The sequence below is a fragment of the Ceratina calcarata genome, unplaced genomic scaffold (assembly GCF_001652005.2).
Source record: "Ceratina calcarata isolate Rehan_Ccalc_2016 unplaced genomic scaffold, ASM165200v1 scaffold43, whole genome shotgun sequence".
Classification (NCBI taxonomy): Eukaryota; Metazoa; Arthropoda; class Insecta; order Hymenoptera; family Apidae; genus Ceratina; species Ceratina calcarata.
Window position 1 is genome coordinate 994,657 of NW_017166721.1, and position 24,504 is coordinate 1,019,160.

At 37.3% G+C, this 24,504-nt stretch overlaps 1 protein-coding gene across 1 annotated transcript in view; it reads right to left on the reverse strand.

Annotated features, from left to right (window-relative positions):
- Positions 1-24,504, reverse strand: part of Mmp2 (Matrix metalloproteinase 2) — a 114,125-nt gene that overhangs the window by 84,812 nt on the left and 4,809 nt on the right. The window contains exon 4 of the mRNA XM_018027790.2: positions 1,723-1,824. Coding sequence (XP_017883279.1) covers positions 1,723-1,824 — 102 coding nt within the window. The remainder of the gene's footprint in view (positions 1-1,722; positions 1,825-24,504) is intronic.

The following is a 24,504-nucleotide window of genomic DNA, read 5'->3' on the forward strand; positions in this document are numbered from 1 at the left end:
ACATAAACTTTTAGGATTGACTATATAGTCAATACATCCTTAAAACTAGATTCAAGTACTTAAGGGTGAAATTAGAATTACATTAGCAACGATTACTAGCTTGTTTGCATTACAGTGATGCATCTTGGAATATAAAGGTTTTGACATAAAATCAAGAGTTTTCATCAAAACGGTACAGCATGCAATTTTTTGAGAACTTCAAGACATTTCAATTTCATCTACTAAGAAAGCAGAATGTTATATCAATCTTCTGATCATAAAAATTGCGATTATTTTACTACAGAGCGAATCCAACAAACAAATACAATTTGCCAAGAACGTCTAACAAGGTACGTACACATCCAACTTGCAAGAAAGTAGTTTGATGTGTCAATAAAAAAGCGCGGCAGACGCGGAAAAGGGATGGGTTTTCGTGGCACAGATTCGTCGCCCGGAAGAACTTGTACAGAACCGTATTCCTAAGCGACGGGTGGGCGCGAAGCTCGGGAAAAACCGTGAAAAAGTTTTTTCTCCCCCACCCGCAGTTGAACGGGACGCGAGAACTGAACCGTTCTTTCTGACTTGGCGTTCTCCAAACTCGTGGAAACCAAGGGAGAAAGAGAGGCACTCGAACTTTTCCACGAGAGCTCTTTGAGGCGCATGTCCTCCCTCTATTTTCATTCGCGACAAGAAACGACCAACTTGCCCGCTTCGGTATACATAATTTTCCAGCCCTTTTCGCGTCTTTGCCTACAAGAAATCTTCTCCATTATGTAAACGGATATGAAGTTTCATATCTAGGTAGAATTTTGTATCCGACTCCAAAGTGTACAGAGTTAAGGACGTATTAAAAGATATACAGGAATTACTTAAAAGAAACTAAAAGAGTTTCGAATATGTATTAATTAATTCGATTATGTGCTATACGATTATGATACTCGATGGATTAGATTAAAATTGTGTAATAAAACTGCGATGATATTCTATTAAATATTTGTAGAGGACTGTACAGGAAGTAAGAGATTTTGAATTATCAGTACAAGATGTTGGCACATCATAAAAATCCCTTCTACGAATTGCCATTAAAAGTTTTCATACATCCTCATGTAGTTTCGACTCTTCCGTTATGAATAGAAAGCAATCACTATGTTTTTTTTTATGTCTTTTCCTGCCTCGTTATTTCCCTAAAGCTACACTATTCCGGTTGGATCGATCGTTACTGCAAAACGAAACGCGATTCCATTTAAACGGTTCCCGACAATCTAATCTTGCATTCGACGACGCGATGCGAAGCGCGGAGCTTAAGCTCGAGGATCAAGATTTCACCGTTCATCGAAATGCAAGAATTACCATGTCAATTTCGATCTTTTTCATATAACTGAACGCTTGTTTGCGTTTTCTGATGCTATCTTTGATGATCGTCTTCGCTCGAGTATTCGCGCGAACATTTAATTAAATTTTCTATTCATTTATATTACGTTTCGTCTTATAATTTATTAGTATGTAATCGCCATTTAATTTCATAGTTGGAATATCTAACAGTACACTAAGTTTACTGGTAATAATAATAAAATTATTAGTCATTTACGTTGGACATAAATTCATCTTGGAAAGAATGTGTAAGAATGTTGAAGACACGTTCAACAATGCAATAAATGAAGGGAACAAAATGTTCTCTAGCCATATATATTTCGTTCGACGAGCCTTCGAGACTCGAACCAATCCTCAAAATATTTCGCTCACCTGTAAATTTTTAATGGCGTCCCTGAGCTGATCGTCAGTCCGAAGGTTTCCGGTCTCCATATCCGTTTGGGGTAGATATCCAAACTTCATGAGATAATTTTGCTGGAACAGATGAAAAGGAAATAAAACACTATAGCATGAGTATTAATTATATACGAGATGGCAAATAAAATATTTAAAATATATCATTATAATAAAATAATATATTATTTCGTTTCGTTCAATTTTACTTCATAATAAATCTATCGCGTTTCACCTTGCGACCAGCAAGTTCAGTTATTTCTCACAAATTCTCTAGCACTCGACCAAGTCATTTTGATAAGAGAAATTCTTATCAAATTTCGTCTAGCATCCGAAAATAATATTTCAACATTCTGCTAGAGAGACCTAAATTCGCCCACGGTCTCGTATCGCGAGATGATTACAAGATGCCAGATAACCGAAAGTAGGTATACTATGTACTAGGATAGTTCCACCGGAAGAGGATATGTACAGACATTCCCTGAATATACGTATCAAATGCCATTTGGAATTATCTTGTATTACTTGATTTGTTTATAGACCTTTGAAGAATGAATCTTGGTTTAGCAAAATACAGAAAAATAGAATTCAATCAATGGCCACTGTCTTATATTCATTATAAGTTCATATTATAATTTATAATATAAATTGTTAAATTAATATTACAATGATGAATAAAATAATTTTTTTTTAAATATACAAAACTGAAGGTATACTTAAATGTAGACATTTAACGGACTTATTAAAATATCGGTACAGAGTTGACACAAACAGGGCAAACATGCAAGGCATCAAACTGGCATTTATCTCAGTGCGCTAACAGAAAATGTAAATGGGGGTGCAAAGAGGTCATTAGGTGCTTCTAAATAGTTTGTTGAGTTATGCGGCTGTCTCGCATAAGCTTATTGCAAGGAACAGGGTATACGGCGCTGGCTTTAGTTTAGTATGAGATAAGTCCTTCGCTCCTGAAGCGTGGTTCCCTAAGTTTCGGTTTAATTCTATTCCTGCGAATTTACGACGCGACCTTAAGAAACGAAGCTTCGAACTCCGCGCGCTGTGCCCCGCCTTGTTTATTTCATCGCGAACAAATTCTCCGAATAGAGTGCCCTTCATTTATTAAAACACGTTCGCGTGAATTATTTAAGTTCTGTCTTTTTGACGGAGAGTGGACTTGATCATAAGAAATGAAATATATCGTAGGGTAACATTTGAGAAAAATTTGGATGCAATTCCGAATGTCGCTCATGACTGTTTCAAATGTATTATTGAATTATTGGAATGATCATTTCTCAAATGCTCTGTTCCAGAATCAATAATTCTCCATGATAATCTCAGATCAATAACATCCTGGTCTCGAGAAAATCTGGTATAAGACTTTCTTCGAGAAATGAAGATGGGTGAATGCAGAAAGTGGATTCGCTCTCCATTCTCATGATTTCCATTCTTGTATCTATCATAAGCATAGAACCAAGAACGAATACATAGAACGAGATTCAGATAGAAGTGAAACATCTGTCCGCATAGGTTTCTTTAAAACACGCTTCCTCTTCGTTGCACCCATGCCTGCGAGAATGGAATATTTTTCCTGGTGCGCACGATTATGAAGAGAAAAATACAGTTTCGCGAGAGCATGGAAATAGCAAGGCAAGAAAAATTCAAGAAAACTGCTGCACATTTTTCGAAGTGCGATTCGAATTTTACATTTCTATAATATCCTACGTTTTCGCTCGTATGCAAAGTGAAGACGAGAGAAAAGTTTTAATGAGATCAAGTAAGTAAAAAAAAAGTATAGATGGACTTATATCAGAAATGTCTTATTAAAAAGTTCTAAGTAAATTACGAACCTGATGTATTTATAGAAAAATATAAACAATGCATTTAATGTACAAAAATGTATAGCAAAAATTGTGTGAATATCGCAATGCTTAATTTCTATAAGCCTAATATAGGCATCGACCGGATGAACATCAGCATTGTTCCTCGAGCGTTCCATCCTACGTTGAAAACCGGTTGCCCGCGGCTCCGGCGACTATGTCAGTGGTTGCATTACCATTTACGGAGGGTAATATATCGAGGAATGTCATCCGATTGAGTCCAAAGCTAACAATATATACCTGTTTCTACGTTTAGTAACTTGTATTTACCAAATGGATATTTTTCACTGTTCTAAATAAAAATGTCAGTGATCGTATGAAATTCACAAAACTGTGCCACCTAACTCGTACTATATTTTGCAAAAAAAAAAGAACGTAAAAGTCAACTGTATTTTAAGATAGAGCAGCAGCGAACATGTGATGGTGTGAAACGCGGTCTTATCAGAATGTCAGAACGGCGCGTTCCGATCTTGGTGATCCATCAAAAGGGATCCTGAATCCTTCAAAGGAGGCAGTGATTCTGCTCGTCGTTTGAAAGGAAGCTGCCTGCGTGGGATTACGATTATGACGGTAACAAAGCTCCCGCGTGTTCGCTCGGTTCGTCAAAGCCGCCACGAGGAGAAAGGAAAATCTCAATGGAAAATCTGGTCGTCGGAAGAGATCGTTTCGCGGGTCCAATCTTTTTCCATCATCGTCATTATCTTCCAAGGATAAATCTCTCGAATATACTATGTATCATTACCATGAAATCAATAAAAGATTCTCCATATACAAGAAGAAAAATAAAGAATCAAACAATTACTAAATTGATATCTTATACCAACTTTATATCATAAAGTTTATTGAATAAATTCATTGTTATATTTTAAAGGAAAAGAACCACATGAGAAACATTTGTAGCTTAGCCCTTGGCTGATTTTGATCTGAATCAAGCCACGGAATTAATCATCGAAATACATCGCCACGAAATGTAATTAGCCGACGATGCAAGAGAGACGAAAAGGAGACAGGGGACAAGAAACAAACCGTGAAATAACATCAACGACACTCCGCACTCGGGAGAACAATTGCACCATTCATCTTCGTTTCTCCTTTTTCGCAAGACCATTCACCGTGGATCTTGGCATGTTTTGCGGCGCGGCGCGAAGGAAACGGACAATTCGAATGAAGAAAGAAAAGGCGAGAGGAATGAGAATAGAGAAGCAAAATAACGTGTACCATTTATTCCTAAAGCTCCGTATCCACTCGTATCGTTGCGTATCATAGCTGCATCCATGCTGTATATGTTAATCTTTCATCTTATGATACATTATAAAATATACAGACTGAATCTATTAAAAATACTTTATAAAAATGAATTACGAATTGTTCAAATGCAAGTATGCATTGATTCAATGAATTCTATCCAAAGATTCTTATATATATATTCTAATGAAACGCAAAATCAGTTATTCTATTTGGACGAGTAAGATTTACATACGATAGTGCAACGTCCGTTCGTTTATAATGATACAACATTGATACGAATGGATGTGCAGCATTATGTCGTACACATTGCACCAGCAGGCTAGGGGAACGCTCGTATACAGATCGGTTTAACATGAACGGACAGCCATCTCTTCTGTAAATGCTTCGCCGTCCGAGCGTGTACATATTCCACGTCGTCAATTGCGTGCAACAGTGCAAACATCGTCGGCGACATCGTCTTCGACAACCGTGACCGAGTTTCATTTTCCGCGGATTTTTCGCACTTTACCTCGGCTACGACCGACGGCCACTTCGCGAAAGAATTTGCTCTTCCGACTGCTGGCTCGCGTTTGTAAAATATGTCGACGAGCCGTTAGAATTATCTCACTTTCGTGTATCGAGATACAAGTTACTCAAGGGAATTTCAAAACATATTTACTTCATCATCTTCTTCGTTTCTGGTTTGTACCAGCTTCCGTAAAGATCACGAGATAGAATCGTTCGTCCTTCGAGCGCGCAGCATGAATAAAAGAAAAATGATAAATATAGACTTATAAACGTAAAATGTAGATTGTGAGAGAGAGATAAGGAGAAGAAACGTAGATAAGACTCGAGGCTCGCGTGGAGACTTTCAAAAGTTGGTAAGGATCGCGTCTTCATCGAGAAATTTTATATAAGTTCACCCTAGTCCACGTTTTTAAATAACACAAAAGATGTACAACATTCCAAAAAATCGGAAAATCCATCACCTTGTCTATGTCTTTTATCTTTTGCACAAAGGAAGATTGTTTTTAATATAAATGTGGTGAAGAGGAACGAAGAAAGAAGTATACTCGAGTGGAATCTGAAGGCAATCGAACACGTTTCTCGCGGTTGTATCAGCAAACTGTATTTTCTCGAATTAAAGTCTTTTAACGAGGGTCATTCCGATCGAGCAAACCGGACACTTGACCTCGTTGACCCGATTTCCGGTTTGCCCGCGTCCTTGCTGACTGTTCATCTGCTGCTTCCCGCTCTACCCGAAGATAAGACACGAAAAAGAACAACGAAATTCTCAAGTCTGTACCAACAATTATCTTCCCTTACTTTCTTGCTTAGACCTCGTCCAATTGGATACGTCTGTGACGATCTAACTCCGATTGGTCGCAAATATAAAAACTACTTATTAATTCAAGAATAAATGACACAGCGGAGACGTGCGAGAAAATTCTTTGAGAACCGACGATGAGAGAACAGCGAAAAATAAGAACAGGTTTAAAAACACTGGAGCAAATTCTCCTCGGGGCAAACAAGCGAGCACAAACGAGACGAATAATAAAAGTGTGAATATCGTAGCCACGAGGGGCAGTTTCGCATTGTGAAAGCGCGTATCCGGCTAAATGTTGAGGTAATTAGACTGGACGAAACTGGGCTTAATTGAAGAGCAGGCGACAGCTAACTGGAAGACATTGCAGCGGTCCATTGGCCGGAGTCTAGAGCCCTCGAAAGCTCTCGCGAATATACGGTCTAGCTTTTCGACCCGCTAGAATACACCCTTTCACCCTCCCGGGCCCTGACCGGTCATTCGGCCTAACCTACTAACTGGCCTTCTCCACCCGACCCGTTAACAGCCGTTAGCTGTAGCCCTGAGACAAACTTGGCCAAACCTCTGCTGGATGTATACATGTGTACCTACGTATCGTGTGCCGTCGCACCGGGTTAAATGGTAATTAACTACCAACACTGAGACTGCACCGGTGGACACTTTCCACGTCGAAGATTAATTACGTTTACAGTCTCCGTTCAGACTTACCAACACCCTTCCCCATACTGTCAAGATCTTGTCTCTTCCCGAACAAGATTTACCGAAACTTATTATTAAGTAATAGATTTACTGGGTAAAAGGTACGTAAAATATTTCTGAGTCACTGTTTAAGGGAAACAAATTAAGGGAGTAACTAAAAAAGAGAGGCGCGGCAAATTAAATTTTCTCTTTCCCTCACGAAGTTCTGTTATACCCGCGTTCGACGTTATTCCGAACACGTCTCGTTTTCCGTAGGCTATTCGATGGAACCCTAAACGTCTTGCGTAACCGGAAGCCGCCCAATGGAATCGACGGCGGATATCGGCATCCATGACCGCAATGCAAATTGTACGACTCGGTTCGACAAATTCTGCATCACCGAACGAGATTTGCGATTAACAAACTTATCGCTGAAACAAATTGTTATATTAAAATCGTATGGAAAATATATTATTTATTAATTTCTGTGACTTTCTATCTTTATTATACATCATGGACTGCATCCGATAGTCCTATCGAACTTGTTTCGATTCCAGCATCATTGAGACCGTTCATGTAATGATTCCTGAGTCCGAAACCACAAGTTCAATTTTCTTCCCGCTATCAACCAGTGCAACACGATACGGTACGCGAGACGTGACTGAAACCGACAACTAATTAGCGATCTGGAGTCTGGTGAGCTCGACTGGACACGCGTTAACCAGATAGTTGCTACTTAACGAGATTATACTACGTACTGACTTTAAACATTGGGTGATGGCGAAATATTTTGATTTCTCATGCCTTTTATCAAACGCGATGCTGATATTAAATTCTTAGTTAATTAATATTGTATTATTAATAAAAATTGACTATTCTACACATAATTAACTAATTACTGCTTGTAAATTAATCATACTAATTGACTGAACAGTCTTTAATCTATATTATATCTGATTATATTAAATGATGAAGGAATTTATTTTTAGTAATGCAATATGTTAGTCTAAAATGTCTAAATGATTGATGAAACTATTTTAAAAGCATTGTTATAATGTGAATTCAATGCAAATGTTATACAAGGCGGGAAGAGATTAATATCCTAAAAGCTGGAGAAAAATTGTATGGTAAATTATTCGAGACACGCGTCGTTAGTCCTCTCGGAATTCCGGAAAACTTCCGTTACCTTCCGTCGAAACATCACCTGAGCTATTAATAAATCTTCACGGCAATCGATTAAAAATTCATCAGCCAATTCAATCTCTAACCGACGAAATAGAAGAACGAAGGAAGCAAGAAACACGTGAATTCCCTTAGTTGTATCATTTCTTCGTATCGTATCACCATTGCGTATCATCTTTGTACATCTACCTAAGTTATTATACTGTTATATTATAAAATTATTAGACGTTGTAAGAAAATATGTCTTCAAGTACGAACGAAAGAGCAATGGATTATTGAAGGAGAGGCTTTTTAATTTAGTCATTCAAGGTTATTAAAAGATAAAACTTGCTATTGTTTGACTCATCGTTCTCCGTTTCCGAACAATCTCTTTGTTCTTCAACAATTTATGACGCGTGTGCACGTGTGTGTCCCGAGCACGCGGTGATCTTATAGTAATAAGAAACTGAGTACAATATAAAAATGAAAATAAAACAGAATTTCATTTCTTATTGCTAATACAATAAATGCTCGGCACAAATAGCGCCAGCGTGCTTTAATACCAGACGCAAGATTGTGCATAAATGGTTCAATCTCTCATAATGAAATAATCTTATGCACAAGAAAAATAAGATAGTTTCTCAATGGAATATCGTGTTAAGACAAATCGGTCATAAATAATGAAAACGCGTTTATACGTTTAATGATAAATTTGCTGAAGCAATTATTCAGTTTATCAAACTAATGCAATAATGTATTTATCCATTTCCACTCAATTTAATACCATTACATGCAACAAATCCACGATAATTCAATTGTACGAAATAATTTGATATTGTACGTGTGAAATATGTATAAAATAGAATTACCAATTGTAATGAACGCACTGCAGGAACTGTTGAATAAAGCTACTATGTAATAAGTTTGATTGTTAAAAGGAGACTATATTCTTTAACCCAATAGGGCAAGGCTAATAAAAATACGTACATGCAAGATTTGTTTCACACTGCGTTTTTCTGGAATCGCGTTGCGTCGATACACGTATCACAATTAAAAAAAGGGGTGTCTAACGTTGATCGAGCCTCTGAACAGAGATCGAGACAGTATTTCGAAATGCGCAGCATTCGGAATCGCGGTTATGGCCTCGTATCGTTAACCGCTAACCGAAATTCACGTGTATGCAGGCCGGACTGCAGGTTGCACGGAACCGCGATGCGAGATTTATTGTCGACCATTCATTTCATCCTGTTATACGTATATACCATCGTGCCCAGGTTCGGTAATGTCAGGTAGGAACGTTTCCGGAATGAAATGAGAAATTTCCGCCGGCTCGACGAAAGATAAGTATCGATTAGTACCCACGCAACTGGCTATACAACAGCCGGACGGGTCCGTTCATCTATCTATCCTATCGCATAACACCCCGCGGAGAAAACAATAAACAGCAAACGGCGCGGCGCGGTGCGACGAAAATAAAAGTAGAAAAAGAGGAAACAAACAGGGAAGAAATACGACGTGCTCTTCGATCGACGCGGCAATGTTACAGTAGGTAGAAGTGAGGAATGGCAGATTTTTCGAATTTATTTTGAAGGAATTTACGGTCCCATGTAACGATGAAAAATGTTTACGGCTGGTATCCGTCGGGTGCGCGACCATTCTCGAGCGTTTATGCCCCGCGCACGCGGTCGCTTATTTGTTTAAATTCTGCATTCAACGTGACGCCTCCCGGTGAAATTTATGCGAATCGTCGCTACGGGGAATCTCGCGATTGATGAATGTTCGACGCCGATTTACGATGCGGAAAGGGGACAGAGGATCGAGGGATTCAGGATGCACTTATGGCCTTGTATTTGACCGAACACTTTCGATGATTACTTCAATGCAGTATTTCAATCTTTCAATCTATCCAAAGAAATTAATTTTTAATTGAATGAAAAACAATCGATCTTCAATTGCATATAATAAATAGAATCTTCAATCAATCATAAAACATTCAGTCCTTAAATCATATTTGTATGTGAACTTGGACATATTTCACTCACAGAACTGTATTCGAAGTTTCTCATCTCGATTTCGAAGTTATTGATTCGATTCGAATTGTGTTTGCAACGTAACTATGTTTCAATCTAACACGATTATGATTTATCGCATATCGATTGTTTGTCATTGCAGGGATTGAACAATTCGTAACGAATAACGTCTCTATAAACGTGAAACGCATCATTCGCGAGTGTAAATCAAATACACCGAATAACTAACGAAAGTACATATACAGTACACAATAGATTGTATCATCAAACGAGGTGATGAAAAAAAGCCTATAAAACGGAATCGAATGGTTTCAGGCACTCATAAATTCTTATGGCGGTGCTGTAAATTTTACCGCACATAAATATTTCGTTGGAAAATCCACTGAATAAAATATAGATGTAAAATAGAACGTTATTTCTTTGCCAACATACACGATTTTTATTATCTCCAAAAAATATTAATGCCTGTAAATTTATGACAATATTAATATAAAAACTTTGAATAAATTATTTTTTTTTTTTATTAAAAACGTTTATATAACAAACAAATGGAAGAGGAATAAAGTTTGTCTGGGTTTATAAGTTAGACGTCGCAGATTCAGAAAGATTGAATTGAACTCTACAAGAATTTCTCTGGTGAATACGTAATGTGCCGAGAAAGTTTAAACAGAAACTACCACGTCATTTCGTCTAACTGATGGCTATTTGTCAAATAGATTTGTGCACGTATTTGAAAAATTGAATTTTCCCACTCCGTGGTGTACGAAGAAAAATGATGTTGCTTTATCAAATCATGAACGCTACACTTCTTTTTCGCAACTGTAGATAAAAATAGAAGGAATGGATAACTTTTATTTATGGGAAACTTCGTCTAACAGAACATTTATATGTTCAAGAAAGATAGGTACATCCTTTCGTATACATATTTAAAGTTCGTACTACGGTTACCAGTGTTTCCAGATTTTAGAACCAGCAAGCTCACAAATTTTTAGATTAATATTTAGAAATATGATGATCTCACAAAAACTGTCGTGCAAGTTTCTTATATTGAAAAAATCGTATGTAAATATATGTGATATGTATCATCTTAATTACGTCCCTACTCTGAAGACATGGGAATCTGGGGACAATTCAGAAAGTCCATGGGAAGAGGGTCTAACTAACATAAGCTGGACGAAGAGATATAAAGAAGAAACCCGGAACTGGGGACAGGATAGAAAAACAGGAGTTGTCCGGTTGAAGAGGAAATCCTCGGAGACGAGGGTGCGCCGGCCACACCCACGCCCTGTCATTCGGCACGCATAAACGCACTCGCTGCACCGAATGTAATTTTCCTAAATTCATTCGTTCTACATTACCTGTACAATACAAGTTAATACTTTCTATAAGAGATCTCACAGACTCATACAAACACAGAATAGAAATTATTGCATCGTTTATATTTTCTGTATGCTTAATTTTTTATAAATGCATCAATCAGCATCAGCGTTAGAACGAATCCGTAATGTAATTCCGTATGTAATTATTAATGATTAAAATTAAGAACAGACAGAACTAACAATAAGTAGGAATAAATAGATTTTAATTGTGGTCTAAATCTGATCACTTGTTCGTGCAAAGTAAATACCTGGAATGCGATCTGACAAATAGAACTGGTATGGGTATTAAGTGAAGCAGAAATAAAGGGCAATCGAAGGCAATGACATGCAAAGTTGCGTGTGTACACAACCGGACATTGCGTCCAGACAATCGAAAATCAATCTGTCTGCCACGGAAAGTGGTTCTTAGAATGAGTCAGACTATGTACTACGTTATGTATTTGCAACCCTCCGCAAAGAAACATATAACATCCTATTCCATTGATTTCGTGGGGTAGCATATTACCCTCGGAACGAATTCATTAATTAAATAAAATAGTTCAGCGAAACAGCTGATTGTGAGTTTACTATTTATTAACCGTGGAATGCTACCAGAAAAAATTTCATTAATGCTACACTTTAAATGGAAGGAAATTTCACCCTACGTTCCACAATTAATATAATATTATTCATGATACTAAGAATACATAATCCTTAATTAATATTGTAAGTATCAAGTTTCGTAGGATTACAACAAGCATGTGAAACATCAGCCTAGTTATTTTGAATTAGCTTTTAAAGATGTNATGAAAAGACGTTTTAGGGCGAAGAAAAGAAGTGTCTAATTAACAGGGAACTTAAGATGAAACATAATCCAAGTGTGAGTACAGTGAGCACGTAAGCAGTTAAGGGATGCTTGGAAGGAAGTTAATAGAAATGTTAATCAGATCTGAAAGTTTCCTCGTGGAAAGTTGGCCAAGCGGCTTGCAAACAAAGTGCCTTCGTGAGACCAAAGAAATGCCGGGGATCGCTTCAACAGAATTAGGCATTTCTATGCTTTTCACACACAGTCATATCTCTTATTCTCGAAATCTTCATTTTATTGGCTCCTTCACCAGAAGTAGCACAGAACTACACTTTCTTCAAGCAACGCAAACACGAAACTTCACTTACTGTGAATTTTTAAGCGATATTTTCATAAACAGGTTTTAAAAACTGAAATTCTTCAACTATCATATTTTCCATAAATCTTCAAAATTTCTATAAACAATATGATAATAATTCTACAAATTTATAAATCAATTTACTAAAAATGACGCCAGACTCAAATACAATATTTTATATAGATTCCTTGCTGTCAGCGAATTTTTATAGACATTCTGATAACAATTTATTTCTCGAATACTGCAGAACAACTGTTTATTTAATCTTGTCTGTGGTTATCTGAGGTCCTTGGGGTCTTGCGAAAAATCAATTTTTGTGTTATCGTACGACAAGATGAATCAATACCGAAAAAAGAAAAATTTTCTTTAATCATATCGTTCTTATAGTGATTCATTCTGATTCACATTGTGATTCATTTGTACATGCAGATGCGAGCATAACAATAATTAATTAAATCAGTAATTGTTTGATAGAACGATCTATGTTTAACGAGTTGTTACATTACGTTCTTACAACCTCTTAAATTACGTTCCCTTACATTCTTCAATTATGACCTAGTAATTCAATGATTAAATACACGTATATTAATATACGACTTTTCTTGCACAAAAGCATCGTATATTCCAATGTCAGAAAAGATTCTATTCTAAGGAGCGTACAAATACTTTCTACACGAAGTCGGAGACGCATTGAGGAATAGCTTGAAGAATTTCCGAGGCTGTAGTAACGTAACCAGAATGCTCGGCTGGCCTAGATACAGCCCCGTCTTTCAACAACAACGCAGCTATCTTCTTAAGATAATGCTCGCCGTTCGCGAGTTACGACTCGGCAAACAATCGCATAGCGTCCGGACGTTCATCGATCCGTGCAAACAATCGCGAAACGAGATCCATCCAAGGGGATGACTCGTCTGTGCTAGATGGTACACGTTTACGTGACCGGTATACAGTACCGAACGCTGTGACGCGTGTCGTATCTCTGTTTCGGAATCGATGTAAGCTTTTCCAGCCGCGCCGCGGAAAAGATTAATCGCTGGGAACGTACCGCACTACTTCACTGGTTCGCGGTTACGTTTCGACGGCACGTATAAACCAGCAGCCACGTGTGAAACGAACGCGACGTTTATGACCTCCTGCGAATGTTAGCCAACGTATACACGACGAGGTACCAACGGAGGAAAATTGGATAGCATCTAGCATTAGAAAATACCGCCGCCCTTTCCCTCTGACAAGTTCTGCTTTCGAGATAAGGACTGCTTTTCAGATAACTACGGGCAAAGTTAATGGAAGTTGCCGGCAACAGTAATTGTATGTGTATGCAGGTGGCCTGACGAGGAACTAACGACGCAAGTGCCTCTTTTTACAAGAACTTAACAACTCTGCATAAAAGAACTTCCTTCTCTGCGATAACTGACTTTAAATTGCAAAAGTTTCGCCAATCTTAATTTTATGGTCTTTTTATAAGTCTATATCTTCCAGTGTAATGAGACAAACAGAATAAATATAACGAACAAAATCTTCCTCCAAGCGAAATAATATATGTACTTGATTATCAATAATAGGAATATTAAAATATTGAGAATCATTTCATTTTATTTAACTCGTCTAGTGAGCAAAGTACAGAGAACTAGTCACAATTCTACACCTTCGTCTTGCAATGATTTGTTGTGTTCATAGAAGCGAAGGAGATGTGAAGAAATTCTTTTAATCCATTCTAATGATAAATGAAACAGGCACAGGCAGAAACATACACGCCACATCAGATGCATGCAATTTCTTACCGTAAAATTGTTTAACAGCGTTTAATCTAGTCTGAAGGTTGACAAGCGGCCGGGAAATGAATATTGTGACAGTAAATAGTCACTTAACTGTGAAAAGTTACGACGCCGCATTTTCGCATGTAAATTACGCGTTTCCGTTGCCCGCGAAAGGAAATTCCGCTATAAATTTGCCACGTACATCCGTGTTTCCGGACTTCGCACAGTTCTAAGTTTAAGTAGCTGTGTACCTACAATTAATTCTTGTCTTAACAAGTTATTGCAATTTATGACAAATTATATACAACTGAATAATTAGTTAATTTATAATTTTAAAAAGGTGCCTGTCTGATAACTAGAATTCAAATACTAACATACTAGTGGCGTACGAAAGACTCGTTAGGTCGTGGGAAAAATTCTGGGTGATCGACTCGTGAAAAAAAAAGAAATCCGAAGAATGCTAGGGGTTAACAGAGGCAGGACTCATTGAGGCTTCTAAAAGGAAGCCGCCGATTCAAGCCTACAGAGCTCTGGCTCCCGACGTCCAGGAGTTGTAGACTACGCGCTAGTCGTCAACCCCGTTGGTGGAATCTAATTTTACGACGACCTATATTTAACCGAAACTTATTCCAGCGGCGGCGTGCACCGGGTCACCGGACTTCTGTTTCACGAATGCGATATCTCGATTCACCGTCTGACGAGCGCCGGATCTTCGCTCTCAACGGCTCAATCTAATGCCTAATACAACTTCAAGAAACTTTATAGCCTAGCCTTCTGTTCTGAATTTATGATCGATATGTAAAATCCGTACTTCTTACAGAAACATGAGAAGAAGTACATACGTGTTAGAAAAACAAAGTCAACAAATTTGAATGATTGAAATAAAATTTAAATAATTTGAAATAAAATTTACAGTATAAACTTGTTAAAAACTATTCGTGTCTACGTTGGAAATATATTTTTTTGATAAAACATCGTACTTAAAACTCTCACGGATATTTCGATTCATACATGACTAGGCTAATAGTAGCCTCCGCCTGCTTCCAGTCACCGGACAAACAGAATTAAACGTCGCGTCTTCCTGGGTCAAATGCATTCCAACTGAAACGATTACCGTCGCCAATAAGACCTGGACCTTTTAATTTACCGTTAAGTCGAACTCGGTGACTAATCGTTACGACTCGATCGAGTCACCGGCTACTAGATGTCAAGTGTCTTGTCATCCTACGCGTGATCAAATTATCCTTACTACACGTGTACGAGTGAGCAGCTTCCTTGCTGATAATAATCAATGTGGAGCCAATCGTAATTGATTGCATCCGGAAAAAAAGGAAAATTCTCCGCGTACTTTCTCCAAACATCGCTTACAAATTTTTTTCTACATGGAAATTGACTTTTAACATTTTCGAGCACTAATTTTTATATTAATACATCGAATAATACTTAAAGTTCGAGAATGAGAAGAAATATTCCAACAGAAAAAAATGTAGTAAGTGTAAAATAATTAAAATTTCGTAAGAAACAATAGCGAAAATTAACAATGAAATTACGGGAACTTGGCGCAGTACAGATTCATTTAGTGCTTTGATTCGATGTAACTTCCTAAATGAATTTCTCGGTAGCGGAGTATTAAACATGGGGAATTCAATGGCGTGACAAACAAATTCTGCGAACGTCTTTGCATAAATAAACTCATGAACAGGGAAGCGAGAAACATAACTGAAATAAACCGGATGAGAAAAATGTTTCGTCATAGTATGTACAACTGATGAGAACCTTTAAGAGAAAAACCGGTGATTCACGCGAAATCGAACAGAATCTAGAAAAAGGAACGTTTTCTATTTTCGGATGCATCCTTGTTGAAGGTATCTGTGAAAGAATAAACTGAGGGTCGTGGCATCGTTTTCAGAATGAAATTCTTCCAATCTAGTACAGTTCCCACAGTACAACTGGGAGTTGCTGTGGAATTTTGCAAGAGAACTCAGACTGATTTATGTATTATCAAGATATTATTTAATGCAACATGGAATAGAATTAAAAAAGATTTTACTGTTATAAACGCGGTCGCGCCGTGAATCAGAATTTCTAATTTAAAAATCTATAAGAGGAAACACGTAGGTGTACTGTATATGTATATAAGAAATGGGTACAGCTGTTATTTCCAATTAGTAAGAAAGCAAACAATCATTCAACCAAATGAGTCACACGTATCGATCCCGGTAGTAATATTTGTGGGAATTCCATATACATATGATTCAATGTCGACAACTTCCAAGCCTACTCAATAATTTTTCATACCACTCTATCCATTAATAATTATTTCAATGATCTTACAAGAATTTTAACATACGTATTGAACTTGTTCACTATTAATAATTCCCAAGTACAAAGATTTGAATCACCACTAGAAAAATACGTCGAAACATTCTCAATGATTGCATTCAATTTTTTTAGTATTTGGTGGAAGACCCTCGAGAATTTTTTCAGTGTATAAAATCTCGGAACGAGACGTTTCACATTAATACCTTTGTAGATCCTTTTTGACCTAATTCCTCGAACATTTTCCATAAAAGCGAGTCATCAATTATTTTCCAACGTCACTATGAATATTAAATTAGTGCGTGTGGTATATTTTTTTGGTCCTCAAATTAGAATATTCCGATCAAAAATACTTTATCATATTCTATTTTATCATTTATCATCGTCAATCAAAACGAAGATGAAATATAACCGAATATATTTTTGCCAGGCTTCAGGATAGAATGAATGAACACTGGATAATTTAAGATGACATTTCTTAATGATTCATATTTAAGATACCGCGTGAGGATCGAGTATTGAATTTATTAGCCGCGAGGCGCGAGTTTTACGAGGAGTTTCTTAAAAACTCGGAGCCTTCTGAATCCGTACAAGGGAACGCCTTGTTCGTTGGTCAACCTCTTTTCACGAACGCGGACTTTCCTGTCGCTCCGCATTCGAGCCTCCTCGTACTACTTTTTATAACGTTCCCAACGCAGACAATGACTGATCGGTCAATAAAAATTGCCGCAACGCGCTCGAACGAGACCGATGCATCATCACGAGATCATAAAACACTCGTGAATTCTCCACTCGTCCAGTGAGATATTGAACAGGGTAGTAATCGATTGCTAGAGTATAATTGGTACACGAAAATCGATGAACATGAAATATTCTTGTGAAACACCCTCTGTCTCTTGACAGGATGTCAATTTTTCAATAAAGATCAGTTAATCGTTTTAAAAAATGATTTTTTTCAATGTAACTTAAATAGCAATTTCGCTCTAGATATTTTGTGTATCCCTCGATGTTATTTTATAATATTTTCTATAAATACATAAAATCTACTAATGAATCAGATTTGAATTATTCTTGCTCATTGAACAGCATGTTACACTAGAATTCTAATGGAAATAAGAGGTATCTGCAATTAACCTCAAGGTAAATGGTAAAAAACATAACGCGTTTCGTAATCGATGAGTACGTTGATTATTCATTGCGGTCGCAAAGTGGCCACAATCAATGAAATGTTGTAACATCGAAACCATTAAGTATGTAACTCCGGAAATAATTATTGGTGTTGATCGACTATGAGTCAAGAAATATCCGTTCTTTACACGTTTGAATAAGCATTCTTTATATGCACATATTTTTACTGAAATCAATGAGTACTAAATAACGTCTCATACATCTGTCTACATAAATTATTACGAAACTACAAGATTATTGAAAAACAGCTATTTGAATTTAGTGATCGAATCGAAACATTTCGATACACAGTAACTGTGAAAAAATTTAAATGATCTACGAAATGCTTATTTAAAAGCAATTTTTTCAACTGATACTCTACATATCTTATTTAAAAGTCTGCACTTTAGTAATATGTGTGTGAGCCTCAATTATCATTTTTGAGGAAAACGACTTGTATCGATTTTGCTCGGTGTATAAATCACTCGACTGTGTATAAGTCCTAATGCCATGCGGTAAGGTATGAGGTATTCTCGTGAAGGGCGGGCTTAAATGAATTTGCGCTAGAGCCCAAAAAGCCGGCTGTGACAACCTGGCGGCCCGTGTAAATATTTGTTACGGTGAACCCGACACGAGCCATGAAGAACACTGAAATAATGAAATAAACTGGACTAACTTATTAAACCAACAAACCGATGTACATGGGCAGGACGTCGGTTTCTCCCAAATAAATAAGTATGTAAATGATATTACGAAACAACTGCGCAGTCTTCATATTATTAATTTAATAAAGATATTCGAGTTATGATACTAAGTTTATATAATTATTTATATTTAATATATTCCAGTAATAATGGAAAAGGCTAATTGTTAAATTCAATTTGTCATGCAAATGCAAATTGCTGCATGCAATGTATATAAAATATGTATATTCATAAAAAATATAGGAAACGGGGGAGCAAACTAAATACATGAAATTCATAGCTTTAATTCATTCTCTGTTACGTATCTTGACAAAGGAAAAAGAAAGTTGACTGCCCCACAAAGGAAACTGACGAAAAAAATGTTCAGAGGGAAGTTTAGTGATCAAAAAGAGATCTCGTGGAAGCTAGTTAGAAACGCGGAGGAAAGCTATCAGTCGGCGCAGTCGGCGGTGTTCCTCAAAATTTCCATAAAGCGGTGGGACACAATTTTTCAAGCCGAACGAAAACCTCTGACAGCGGAAAAAGGCCGCAGCGCTCGCACAGTTCCCGTGCAACCGAGAGCGAACAGTTTTGCATCGCAACCCTGATTTCCATAGAAATTCGCTTTCGCACATAGCCGAACGTTCTACACACGCCGCTATCTCCAAACCTCAAATTTGTGGCCCGACTTTTTCACCAGACGAACGTACATTTTGTTTAACTTAACGAATGGATCGTTAGCTCTGATACAATTTATAGACCATGAAATCCTACTAGCTTACGTCAATTTTAAAATATTTCAATCCTTTCTCGCCACAACTTTTATTTCCCACGATCATCAGAGATCTAAATGAGAAAAAAGCTGACAAATTATTGCAAAATGTTTTTAACAATTCATTTATTCAACTGAAATGCTATGTATGCTATGAAATGTAGAAAGGACAAGAGAGTACTCGAACGAAATTAACAAGCCAACTGACAATGGGATAGCTAGGTAGTTTCCAACGTCCCAGCACACGGATGCGAATTATTTACGAGGATTCACGTCCTGGAAATTAAACAAGCTACTTTGAAGAAACCAATAGCGCCGCGGACAAAGGGTTGCAACTCGCTTGGAACTGCCAGCAACGAAGAAAATCTACTTACGAAATTAAATAATTGAACGATACAAGTTAGTATGTATTTGACTGAATAGATATTTTATGTACAAAGTATTACTACTAAGGACGCAACATCGGGAAATGCATTCAAATGCATCGGGAACAGATTCTCTGATTTCCTGAATTTCATGTGACAATCTTACGTTGGCGTATCTCCCACTGACTAAGTTCGTTGTTAATTGAGACGCGCGACGAGCGCAGCTGTGCCAGAGGATCCAGCCTCTTTTCTTTGGAACCGAGATGGCCGCAAGAATAATTTCCAATGGTAATTAGCATAAATGTTTTCGAGCAGACGGCTGCACAGTCAGTTGAAATTGTGAAACGCATCTAGGTTACATACGAACTCTTGCATAATTACCTTCGTTGATTATTCCACCGCGAAATCAACATCCTACGAGTTACGAACTAATTATTTTTCAGAATTCATTTAGTAAAAAATAATAAGGGACGGTATAACGTTCTGATAGCTCATTGTTCCCTAAATTATGCAATTTGAAGTACTTCGAAAATAAATATGAGACGAATCTTTTATTATACGAAACTAAATTTAATTTCTATAATTGTTAATTATTGACAAAACGAGTATGGTTTTCGGTTATACTGTTTTCTCAGGTTCACCAAACATAGAGTTTCCTCTCTTCGGCCTGGCAGTCTATCGATGGGCGGGGTTTACCAGCCACATGTGTTACTAATTACGCCAGCCTGGCCGTTTCGCACGGAACCGATATACAGAGATCCAGAGCTATTCTTTGGCTCTCTGTTCGACACCGAGTCACGCGTGGCTGTATCTTGATCTCACGCACGATTCGTTCCTCGTCGAAGGGAGGAAAACTACGTCTGGAATTCCCGTAAACTCGTCCATGCAAGTGAATTTACCAAGTTCAATTGGTGGTTCTATGAAAATCTCGGACGCGAAAACATTCCTACGTTCGTAGGAAGTTAAAATGAAAATTTTATGCGACCATAAATAGGGAGTAATTGTCACATAATTGGAAAGAGGGACACAATTCTGCTATATGACTAAAAAATACTGTAGTACAATTATAAGCATGTAGAAAAAAAGTAAAATTCATCAATATTACATGTTTAATGACGATACATATGAAACATGTTAATTACTGTAGTTGTATTTGCAAAAGCGCGAGAGTGGCGTACAAAATGAATGAATTACTCGGCAGCCGAAGGAAATTATATCAAGCTTTCAGGGTCGAGTGTAATTAACAGGGAACTTTGTCTCGTTAGAAGCAGCTTGTGTTTGTCAGCTGAATCACTTCCGTTTATAATTCACAACAGGTAAACCGGAATCAGATATAGAATAGAAGATTACTATTCTTGAAGTTGCAGATAACGATTACCATTATTTTATTAATTAGATGTAACGAACCGATTGCTATTTCCTTAAATTGACTAGAATTTTGATTCGAATTACTTCTTGTGAAATGTAAGAACTCAATAAAAACCCAATTTCAACTAAATTAAACGGAGACGTTTGAAACTCGTTTTCCTTTGCCATTCCCTGTGAGAACTCGCAGCGCTCCCTAAGCTCAAAGTGAAACAAAGCAAAGAGAAACGGCGACAGAAACGACACACGTGCCCTCCCTTGATTAGCGTCTAGACTCTAGACTACGCGTTGCATACATACAGCCCGTACATATGTATACATGTACATAAGTACAACCATAAGTAACGTCTGTATGCCTCCCATACATATGTAGGTCCATACGTAAATTGTAATGATAACGCAAACTTTCTGCGTGTACAAGCTGACGCTAATGACCATAACTTTAGCCCCTTTTCCGCGACAGATCTTTTCCGACTCGACCAATGCACTATCTTGATGATTGTCGTGGTGTTTCATCTCAGATGAGAACATGTCGCGACATCGCAACCTTTTAATTATTCCAAATTCATTTCAACTTTAATCACTTATTTTCTCCTACCCTATGTACTTCATTACAATGATCATTTTTAGAAAAACTGATGGATACATCATTTCTTCTTATTCGATTTTCAAGAATACGATTTTTAATTCTGAATCATGAGGTTTCATTTAAACCGTAGTCTGGGATTTCCTACCCGATTCTATCGTCAATTAATAAGAACGATGAACGATGCTAGACTATAATATAATAATGCCCTGCATGCGTTCCAGACGCGAAGAGAACAGAAGTACGTGTGTCACATCTTGACACACAGTCGAGGCATTCTGTATACGCGCCGGCGCTTCCTGCAGTTAACGACCTCGATTGCATATAAATGCCTGGCTTAATGGTTTCGAAGTAAGGCCGAAGGCCTCTACTGATAAAATCCACTCTCTTCTAGCGCGCAGGGTTCACGACGCCTATACTATATATTAAGTCCGTTTCACGCCGCTCCTTATTAAGCTACGAATCCTCATATCGTATCATCATTGCGTATCATAGGTACCCATATAGTTTTTAGCACGTACTGTATTACCTATAGACTTCAATTTTCCGATCGAAAATCATCAATCACACTCTGTCTCATCGTCTATTATTATGACTTAAACGGGAGGGTGAAACAATTTAACGTACAACAGAATGTCAGATAATATGAATATGCATAGAACGATAATTTGCAATGATAACACGATACAAGGATGGAGAATAAATAGACACGCGGCCTTATTTTCTACTAAGAAATTTTAGTTAATTTACTTAGTTCCCCATGTCATATTTAATATTTCTCAAAAAAGCACGGCTCTGCTTGATCGCAAATGTGTTTCACTTAGCAGGGGAAGAAACACGAAATTGCCATAAAGGTAGAAGATTGGTCGTTCCTTCGAGACATTTGATAAGTATAGTTAATAGAAGGGGAAGAAAAGGGAATAGTTACACACGAGGGAGCGTTCTGACGACGCAGGCGCTCTAATATCACGCATAGTCGATATACGCGTTTCGTACACACGGAATCGACCCTGGTTCTTAGTCATCCCCCAACACATTCATAAATGACTCTGTTCCTGCTATGTAGATTCGCACGAGATCACGAATCTAAGTTTATTAAGGGATGCATTCTCCCGTTAGTTAAGACATAACGTTGAAGTCGTGTTCGCAATTATCGCGATTAAACAGAGCTCAATTTAATTATATAATCAAATACTACATTTGAATTTAATTGTACGAGATTAGTCACTAAGTGCTATTGAAATGAACATTTATTGACTTGATTAAGGATGTATTGGCTATATAGTCAATCCCAAAAATTTATGTACCTTAGAAACACGCATTTCCGATAGTTAAAAATAGTGCATTTTTCTTCTAATTTCGATATTTAATGAATTACATATGATTATATGGCATTTTACTGATGTTGATAAAATCCGACCATCCCAGCGTCGAAATGACGAACTTTTGACAAAAAATTTCGTTTAATCGCAACCTTTTAATTATTCCAAATTCATTTCAACTTTAATCACTTATTTTCTCCTACCCTATGTACTTCATTACAATGATCATTTTTAGAAAAACTGATGGATACATCATTTCTTCTTATTCGATTTTCAAGAATACGATTTTTAATTCTGAATCATGAGGTTTCATTTAAACCGTAGTCTGGGATTTCCTACCCGATTCTATCGTCAATTAATAAGAACGATGAACGATGCTAGACTATAATATAATAATGCCCTGCATGCGTTCCAGACGCGAAGAGAACAGAAGTACGTGTGTCACATCTTGACACACAGTCGAGGCATTCTGTATACGCGCCGGCGCTTCCTGCAGTTAACGACCTCGATTGCATATAAATGCCTGGCTTAATGGTTTCGAAGTAAGGCCGAAGGCCTCTCGACTGATAAAATCCACTCTCTTCTAGCGCGCAGGGTTCACGACGCCTATACTATATATTAAGTCCGTTTCACGCCGCTCCTTATTAAGCTACGAATCCTCATATCGTATCATCATTGCGTATCATAGGTACCCATATAGTTTTTAGCACGTACTGTATTACCTATAGACTTCAATTTTCCGATCGAAAATCATCAATCACACTCTGTCTCATCGTCTATTATTATGACTTAAACGGGAGGGTGAAACAATTTAACGTACAACAGAATGTCAGATAATATGAATATGCATAGAACGATAATTTGCAATGATAACACGATACAAGGATGGAGAATAAATAGACACGCGGCCTTATTTTCTACTAAGAAATTTTAGTTAATTTACTTAGTTCCCCATGTCATATTTAATATTTCTCAAAAAAGCACGGCTCTGCTTGATCGCAAATGTGTTTCACTTAGCAGGGGAAGAAACACGAAATTGCCATAAAGGTAGAAGATTGGTCGTTCCTTCGAGACATTTGATAAGTATAGTTAATAGAAGGGGAAGAAAAGGGAATAGTTACACACGAGGGAGCGTTCTGACGACGCAGGCGCTCTAATATCACGCATAGTCGATATACGCGTTTCGTACACACGGAATCGACCCTGGTTCTTAGTCATCCCCCAACACATTCATAAATGACTCTGTTCCTGCTATGTAGATTCGCACGAGATCACGAATCTAAGTTTATTAAGGGATGCATTCTCCCGTTAGTTAAGACATAACGTTGAAGTCGTGTTCGCAATTATCGCGATTAAACAGAGCTCAATTTAATTATATAATCAAATACTACATTTGAATTTAATTGTACGAGATTAGTCACTAAGTGCTATTGAAATGAACATTTATTGACTTGATTAAGGATGTATTGGCTATATAGTCAATCCCAAAAATTTATGTACCTTAGAAACACGCATTTCCGATAGTTAAAAATAGTGCATTTTTCTTCTAATTTCGATATTTAATGAATTACATATGATTATATGGCATTTTACTGATGTTGATAAAATCC